Source organism: Andrographis paniculata, unplaced genomic scaffold (genome assembly GCF_009805555.1).
Source record: "Andrographis paniculata isolate CXL003 unplaced genomic scaffold, ASM980555v1 Contig59END, whole genome shotgun sequence".
In the NCBI taxonomy this organism is placed as follows: Eukaryota; Viridiplantae; Streptophyta; class Magnoliopsida; order Lamiales; family Acanthaceae; genus Andrographis; species Andrographis paniculata.
This window is the reverse complement of record NW_026137594.1, coordinates 2,493,069-2,503,083: the sequence shown is the minus strand read 5'-3', so window position 1 is coordinate 2,503,083 and position 10,015 is coordinate 2,493,069. Positions and strand designations below refer to the sequence as shown.

Here is a 10,015-nt window from a genome sequence, read left to right as displayed (position 1 = left end):
AATATAAAAAGGTTACTTCCAAAATTTATAAAATACTCCTCCCTCTCAAACACCTTGCAACATTTCCTTTTCTGTTTGTTCTAAATTCACTGCAACATTTTATTTTTTGTTTGTCCCAAACTCACTGCAACATTTTTAAATTTAGAAATAATTAATAATATTTTTATACATATATTAATATACACTTCACTTTATCCCATCACATCACTCAAAAAAAAAAAAAAAAAAATCATTTCTTTCTCCAATCACATCACTTAATATCTAAATTATCTCAAATTACCATACTTAATACTCCCCACCTAAATTCTCGTGCCAAACACAAATGTTGCACGATATTTGGGACATGGAGTATTTTTTCACCCCAAATTTTAGTATTTGGGCTCTGTATTTTCCGAAAAAGATACATTTTTTTTTTCATAAAATATTCCATCAAACATTATTTTAATATCAAACTCAAACTAAAATTTTTCAAACTCAACCAAAAAAAAGAAACAAACCCTAGTAATTGTTAGTGTTTAGGAAATTTTAGAATTTTGATCGTTAAACTCTATCATGAGTACATCACACGCGACACCAATTTCTATTAATTTTTTCTCTATTACCAAATCAACCTAAAAAAATTCAACACACGTCTAAAAATAGTGGGATAATGAGAATAGATTACAATACTCCAATAAGAAAATAATAGAATGGATCAAGATTGATGAGTTGGAGGAGGATAATATAAAGACATCAAAATATTTCAAAGACTCCACTCTGTGGACCAATTCTAAGTCAATTATCAATGCCACAAAAATCATTTCTATTCAAACTTAGCTGCTGCCCTACAAGACTACCAAACAATACACATAATAATAATAATAATAATAATAATAATAATAATAATAATAATAATAATAATAATATATTGTAACAAGACAAATTGCCAACAACCAAACACAACATTAAAATAAAATAAAAATAAAATAAACACATAGAATTGTTGTAGTAAAAAGGGTTGTTCAAGTTTTGACAAGATGGTTAAATCAACAAAACATCAAAACAATGCAATAACAACAATGGGGTAGTTTAGAACAAACAATATCCCAACAATCATCAATCAAATCCATCCCCAAAAACTACCTAAAATTCGATCCGCCATTACCATTACCGTTGCCGTTGCCGCTGCTCGACAACCTCCTAAACGCGCAAGCGACGAGACTCCTCCCGGCGAAGATACTAAACCTCGACTTATTATTGGCCAGCCGCGTCCCATTGCTCGTCGAAGCAACGTCGCTCACATTCACCGTTCCGCTAACGATCGCCGGGAACTCGACGCGATCGTCGATCGCGCCGTCGCTCGTGCTCGCGTCCAACGCCTCCGGTTCGATCTCATCTGCGTCGAAATTCACCGACAGCGCCGCCCGCCTCGACCTAAGCCAATCGGCGATGTCCCCCGTCACGCCACGGCACTTCTTAACCTTAAGCTTCACCAAATTCGGACATCCAAACGCGAACCTCTCGATCCCCGAATCCGTCACCCGACAAGCCTTTATGCAAAGCTTCCGCAGCGCCGTGCATTTCGCGGCAATGCACGATATCTCAACGTCGCCGATCGTCTCGCTCCCGCAGAGCGCCAAACGTTCCAATTTCTGACAATTCGACGCCAATGCCATCAAACTTATCGAGCTCGGATTGACTCCGATTAGCACCAATTCGACGAGATTTGGCGTGTTCTTCGCAATGGCTATTATTCCCTCGTCGCCGATTCGATTCGTCCTCCATCCGTCGATGTGAACTTTCCTTAAAAGCCGACAGTTCTCGGCGATTGCAACGATGCCGTCATTAGAGCAATCCGGGGCTTTAACTAAATGTAATATCTCCAATTCAGGACATTTGGAGATCGACATTAGCCCTGAATCACTGACTTGGAGCCTCTCCAAGTGGATTTCGGACAGGCAATTCTTTCTTACCGCTATTGTTTCGAGCAATCGATCCCAATCGCCTAAACATCTCAAAATTTTCAATGTTTTTAGGTTTTTCGATCCGGCAATCAATGGCCCGAAGCACTGGCCGTTGTAGAGCTCCTTGAGCGTGATGGATTTCAGCGACGCCGCCGCCGCCGCGCCGGGGCCGATCGGCTCGGCGGCGAATCCGTCGTTGATTCCTCGGAGGCGTTTTACGGACAGCTCCTCCAACGAGGTGCAGTTGTCCAAAAGCGCGTTCATCCCCTTGGCGCCGAACATACACGATCCGCAGGAGAATTTGCGGAGAGATTTGCAGTTTGTGGCAAGGGAGAGCATCCCCTGATCGGTGATTTCGCGGCAGCCGCGGAGCTTCAGCCGCGTGAGGTTGCGACACCGCCGGGAAATTAGGGTCAAAGCGTCGTCGTTTAGGCTGACCGATTTCCGGTCGCAGCGGAGGGCGAGTTTGGTGACGGAGTCGAACCGGTTGAAGAGAACCGGGAGGTGAACCGCCACCTCGGCGGAGGCGTTGAGGGCGAGGCGCTGGCGGCTCTGCCCTTCGACGGCGAGCCATCGCCGGCTGACTAAGGAGCAGCGCTTCCGGTCGCCGGAGCTCACGGACTGGAAGATCAGCGCCAGGCATTCGTCGGGGATCTCGGATGTGTAATCCGGCGGCGGATCGGCGGGGAAAGTTTCCGATGCGGCGGAAACAGATCGGATCGGGTGAATCTCGAGGTTGGGATTGCAGAGGCGGGCGGAGCCGCCGGTGAGAGAAACGTGGGCGGGGGCGGACGCCGCCTGACCCATTTTAAGTGTGTGCACACGCGCCGCCGCGGGGCGGAGGAAACGGTGAGTGATAATGAGAAAGGGGGTAAAGTGTGGCAGGTGGGGTGGGGATGGAAATGGCGATTGCGTTGCGTATGCTTTAATACATAGAAATAGAGATAGAGATAGAGATGAGGCATATGGTAAGAATATTAAATTAGAAATTAAATAACATAATACTCCCTCGTTAGCCATATTTTTTATTTTCGTCCTCTTATTTATTTTTTATTTTCGTCTTTTTTATATATGATGTATTTTTTAAAACTTTAAATTTTAAATTAAAATTTAAATAATAAAAATTTTAAATTTAAATAATTATATAATATATTATAAATAGACATTAACATTATATTTTTAATATAAAATTAATTTTTAATATAAAATAAATAATATATTTTAAATTCAATTCTCTAAACAAATACATCCATAATTTATTATTTTATTTTTAAAAATATAATTATATATGTTAATTATATTTCAAATTTTTAAAAAAAATTAAAATTTTAATTAAATTATTTAATTATTTATATTTATATTTTTATTTATAATTATTTTTATTATATAATAACTAATTTTAATAATTACGTATGGTAAAATTTTTGTATGTAATAAGATACTCCCTCCGTCCAAACTAAAAGTATACTTTTATTTTTGGCGCAGAAATTAAGGAATAATAGTATTTTAATTATAGTATGTAAATAAAAGTAGTGAAATAATATTTTTGCCCTTACTCTTTTGATATAAAAGTAATAATATGATGTAAAATAGAGATATTTGTTAAAAAAAAAAAGTATTTAATAAAATAATTATATAATAAAAAATAAAAATATATATATTTTCTAGCCGCATAGAAGGAATATTATTTAAAAAAATATATATATATTTGACCCGTCAAAAGCGAGTGAATGGGAACTATGGGTGTAAAGGCTGCGCGTCAACTCCACGACCGCTTCTCTTCTTCATGGGAATGACTGGAATTGCAATGCCATGTCTAAATTGTCTATAGCTCTGTACGTGTACACCATTTCCCTATACCCTCTACACCTACCTGGCTACCTACTATACCCCTATCCTACGCTCCTTTAGAAGAAAAAAAAAAAATTGAAAAAATAAAATAAAATTGTTTAGTTTGTATTTTTGGTGATCCAACCATTTTTTGATCTCGATTATCATTTATGTATATATATTCAATCATACATTTTTGTTTTTGCCGGATGATTGGTTTTTCTTAAAAAAAAAATTATTTATTTTTATATTATCTAAATAGTGTTTTGTATTTTATGTTAAAAATATCAAAACACATAATAAACAGACTCGTCATATTTTAAAATAAACATTTATTTTTATGTAAAATTTAAGAAATAATAGTATTTTAATTATAGTCGTTAGTTAAAAATAATATAAAGATAATTTTGTACTTATTTTTTTAGGTAAAAGTAATAATATGATAGTAAAATATAGGTATTCGTAGAAAAATAAAAATAAGATATTTTTAAAATAATTATTTTATAATTAGATAAATCCAAAATAGAAGTGTGTATATTTTATGAGTTGAGAGAGTTAGAGTAAAATAAATTAAATACATATGGATATATGTACTTCACTCTTTATTTTATTCCAAGAAGACTGTTTGGATTTGTTTAATTTTGATTTGAAATTGGTTTTTTGTTTAAATATTAATTTGATATAATATTTTGTGAGATAAAATATTATATATTTTGTTAAATTTGTATACTACTCATTTCCCATAAAATTGGTAATATTTTTTTTTAATGTAAATTTTTTAATATAAATATTTTATTGGTTTACAGTGAAAATGATAAAAATGTTCTTGTTAGATTGTGTGATATAAAAACAATGACATTTGTATAATATATTAGAAGTTGTAAGAGTATTAATTATGTTAGGTAGTAGTATAATTACTAAATTAAAAATTGTGTCATTGTTCTGGAACAAACAAAAGATATCATTCTTATAAGACGGAGGAAGTATAACAAAAGAATAGGAGTAATTTTTATTTTAAATGCAAACTAAATGCGTCCTTAATAACATTTCACTTCATTTATATATTTTCTAGGCGATTTGCACTTTTTTTTGTTGGATATATTTTTGTAAATTATTTTTAAAGAGACAACAAAATAAAAAATGGTGTAAAAAAAAAAAATCAAATAAAAAATAACAACAAAGATTTTGTAAGTACTGTAAAATACTAATACTTCTAATAAATAAAAAATAAAAAATAATAATTATACTTTACTATTTTATATAAAAAAAAAATCTTTTCATCACACATTCTACCTTCACATTGTAATTTTAGTAATTTCCAAAATTCATATCATATCTTCTTTAGAAAAAAAATAAAATAAAAATTGACATACTTTAATTATATATATATTAAAATTTTTTATTTTAATTAAAGTAACTACGGAATATATACATGATTATTTACTAATCAAGGGTAAAATTAAAATGAAGAAAGTAATACTCCATTCGTCGCAGATACCATGTCCACATTGTCGTTTCTGTCCGTCCCACATACTGTCATTTTTTTTTTTTGGAAATAATTACACATTTTAATCTCATTTTAAATTTTTTAATTTTATTTTTTTATTTTAATTAAACTAATTAGTTATCTTAATTTTAATTTATAATTATTTATATATACAATAATTATTTTCACTGATATATTTTTAATTATCTACTAATTATACTCATCATAAAATGTATTGTATTGTATTGTGTATTGTACAGAATTTTCCTAATTTGCGGCCAGAGTCGGCCTTGAAACTTATAATATGAATCCATTAATTAATTAATTAATCAAAAATAATTTAAATTACGTAGCTGTAGCCTGTAGGCACTAGGCAGCCAGCTTTGCGTCTCGACTCGGTCTGGGTATTATTATTATCGATTAAATATTTTAAATTATTAATTTATGTATTTTTTTACTATATATATTTTTTTTGCGGTAGTTACCATAATATTGATAACATACACAACGCGTGTGTTTGTTTGAGGGTTTGGATTTTGAGTTGGAATTCGAATAGTAAAAATTTTAAATTTGAATAGTTGTATGATGTGATATAAGTAAGTGTTGATGTGATGTTTTGAATGTAAAATTGATTTTTAATATAATATAAAAAATAAAAAATATGTATTTAATTTAATGTTTTTGGGGGAAAAAAATAAGATGAACAGTGGAAATCCAAACAAATCCCTCAAACAAACACACCCAATATAAATCAATAATACGGTAAAGCATGTTATTCCTTTATAACACTGGATTATAATTATTATTTTAATAAATTATATAATCATATGATAAAGTAATATTAATAATATTTACTTTAATAGATTGTTCTATAATATTTATAGAATGCAATTTGTAAATACATATCTTATGTTCGCTTAGTATGTATTGTGCACAGGGTCGGCTCTAAGTTCGACGATAGTTCCGTCCAAAACCTAATACAAATAAATTTTGGATTTTTTTGTGCATTAATTAAGAAATTTCGGACAAAGTTAATATTAATAATATTGTTGATATTTTTGCTAATATTAGAAAAATATTTTCTTTAATTATTTATATTTTATTGTAGGTAAAGGAAAAAATATTTTTGGACCCTTTATGTTTATTTTTGCTTTGGTATCTATTTACTATTTGTGTCGTTGTATTTAATATTAAAAATATTTGAATATTTGTATAATTGTATGTACAAATGTCATTATATATTGATTCGTAATACGTTGTGATATAATAATTAATATTCAAACATCAATACGCAAAACGTAAATAAATACTTAGTTACGAGACGAAATGAATATTTTATATAGACATGGCGAAAAAAGGCTTTGTTCTTTCATCTCTTTTTTTCTTCCACATTTTTCCAAAAAAAATTAATACAATCTACATATTCATTATTTTTATATTATGTACACAATTCTCTATACCTGAGATTTTTTTTTTTCAACATTATCACAAAACAAAAATACCCAAATATAGTCTAGTAAGGGATGGCCTGGTGGTGTAGGGGTTGGACTTGTGACCTCGATTTGCCTGTCGGACTTATTTTGCAAAGTATTAGATTCGGTTGATGTTTACCCAGTAAGCATTTTTGGGTAGTGACTGCGAATTCTCATATCATAAAATAAAAAAATAAAAATAAAAATCCAAAAATACTGTTTGGACTTTACATAGCCCAACACACTAATAAATTGGCCATACCTGAGCCCACAATCGAATCATCTCTTGCCTTGCTTGATTTATTAAAATTAATGTTTAATTTTTATTATTGTTGTGTATATATATATTAACTAATAAATTTTGTAGTAAAAAATAAATAATACGTATTCTAACATATTAAACTTTTTAATGGTCACTTACATCTGACTCAAACTGTTTATATATATTTGAGATAACAATATATCATGCTCAAAATTTAAACATTTTTATCTAAAAATAACATAAGGAAGAATCTGGATAAAAATTATGATGAATTTTATTTTTATGTTGGATCTTTTATTTCTATTTTTTTTATTGTATATTAATAATTTGTATGTGGATTTTATTTATTTATTTATTTATGTATATTTTGTAGATATTTTGATATCATCCCTTTTCTATATTGATTTAATTTTGTGTGTTATATTGTGATACTTTTATATTTGACTATATTTTTAAAAAAATATTTTATTTGTAATTATTAATTCTTTCATATACTTCTATATAAGTATTTTGTAATTTTTAAACATATAATGATTTGATGAATTATTATAAATAGTTAAAATATTTATAATAAATTCTGTAACAATTTTTTTATAAATAAAAAATAATTTAACATTAAAATGCCAATGTATAGCACAGGTAATCACTATTTTTCAATATATAAAGATTATTTATTTATTTTTGCATACGCATGCCCAGTTGGATCACGTTAAAGGACCGGTGGGCTGAACCTATCAACCTACCCAATTGATATTTACAAATTTCAATACTTAAAAAATAAAATAAAATAAAAAAGTGTGTACTATTTCAATTTATTTTTTTGGAATTTAAATGTAATTTTAAATTATATTTTTATTTGATAATTATTATTTATTTACATGTTAGTCTGTAATTAAAAACTACAAATATAGCTGGATTGATTTAATTTTATTTGTTTAATTATTAGTATTTATTTATTTTCGTTTTATATTAAAATTGAAAATTATTAATTCTAAGTACTGATTTATTTATTTATTTTTTAATATTGTAACAAGACATATTGTATTTATTTTAGTCATTTATATTATGTAATTTAATTTTCAATTTTTTTAGAGTATACCATAAAATTATATGATTATTAAAAAACCATATTTGAATTCAATCATTTTCTTGGTTATAATATATTATGCTCTATATAACATTTATGAAAAATATTAAAGTAATATATAATTTAATATAGTGTTAATTATATAAATATATATATTGAAATAGTTTGTTAGATGCAATATTTTTTGTATAAATAAAACTGTGTATTATTAAAAAAAAAAATAATTGAGGAATAGTATTACAAAAATATTGAAAAAATAAAATAAAATAAAGAGAACACAATCTTAAAACTTGGATAATCAGATTGTGTATGACTATAAATAAAGGTTGCAATTTTGCAAAAGGATTATGATTTTTTAAAAAATAAAAAATAATAATAATAATAGCACCAGTTGAACCTAATAGTCTGCAAATTAGGAACCATGGTCACATATCTAACCCCTACACCAAAAGGTAATCAGTGACATTATTATTATTATTATTATTATTATTATGTAAATGAGCCTATATACATATACGTATATGTATGTATATATATGTCCAGTTTGTCTCTCTCGATCTGCATTGTAGTCTGCACTGATCTCTCACACACACAAACAGAGGTGTATACAATGTGAGAGTGATGGATAATGAGACCTATATATATATATATATACATATGTACATATTTAGCATACTTGAGCAAGACAAATAAAAATGATAAAAAAAAAAAAAATGTACATTAAATTGAAATAAAGAGAATATTTAATATGATTTTATTTTTTTTAAAAATGTGTATTTTATTTCTTCCATTCTACTTATTTTATTTAATTTAGTTTAGGCACAGAGTTTTTAGGTATTGTGTAATTAGTAAGTAATTTAAAAGTGTATTAGTAAAAATAATTATGATTTAATAAAAATAATTATATATTAAGACTAAAATGACTAAATAGTTTAATTAAAATAAAAATAATTATAAATTATAATTTTTAAAATGTGATTAAAGTGTATAATTATATTTTAAAAAATAAAATAATAAATTATGTAGGATGGACAAGAATAGAAAGAATAAACAAGTAGAACGAATAAAGTAATAAATTAAGAAATAATAATTAATATATATTTCATTGGTAAGTGAAGTATATAGAAATTTTGATGAATTTGTATTTGGTACCTTATGTATAAAATAATACTAATATGTATATAATGATATATTTGGAATTTACTTTTATTTATGAGTGTGAAATTTTTTTTTTTATTACACTATATGAAATATATTGAGTTTATTAGGATTTGTTCTTTTTTATTTTGTTTTTTATTTGTATTTGATCCCTATATAAAATAATTATTAAATATTGTAATCACATAAAAAAAAATATATAAAAACATCGGTTAAACTTTTGTTACCCGATATGAAATATATTGAGTTTATTAGGATTTGTTCTTTTCTATTTTGTTTTTATTACACGTTATGAAATATATTGGTTAAAATGGACGGATTGCGCATGACAAAATTGTACAAAATTTTTTCAGATTATGCATATTGTAAAATCGATCAATTTTAGGTCGGCATATGTTCATATTGACAGTCTTAAGATCGATTTTTCTCAAACTGTGCAACAGAATACTGCACAAATTATAAAAATGGACCAATCCAATTAGTTCAAATCAGACAAAGAAAAGCCAATTTGAAGGTTAAATATGTTTTAATACTATTTAAATATTTTGTTTGTCTATAACAAATAAATAAATATTGGATGTAATATTTTAAATAAAATATATAATATGATATTTAAAAAATATGAATAAATAATACCAAAGTAAAGTTTAATTTTCCTTTCTTCAACTCAATTATAAATGGCAATAATTCTTAATTATTTAATTTAAATTCATGCACTTTAATTTGCATTTCATGCTTTAATTTTCTTTTTCTTAATTTATTTTCCCAAAAATCAAG

General features: G+C 27.8%; 1 protein-coding gene across 1 annotated transcript; it reads right to left on the bottom strand.

Annotated features, from left to right (window-relative positions):
• Positions 1-784: 784 nt before the first annotated feature.
• On the bottom strand, positions 785-2,864 carry LOC127258378 (F-box protein SKIP2). Its single transcript, XM_051285192.1, has one exon. The coding sequence runs from the start codon at positions 2,748-2,750 to the stop codon at positions 1,119-1,121; it is 1,632 nt and encodes a 543-aa protein (XP_051141149.1). The 5' UTR covers positions 2,751-2,864; the 3' UTR covers positions 785-1,118.
• Between the last annotated feature and the right edge of the window lie 7,151 nt (positions 2,865-10,015).

Excerpts from the sequence above, each read along its gene's own strand:
- LOC127258378 (XM_051285192.1), bottom strand. The coding sequence starts at position 2,750 with ATGGGTCAGGCGGCGTCCGCCCCCGCCCACGTTTCTCTCACCGGCGGC.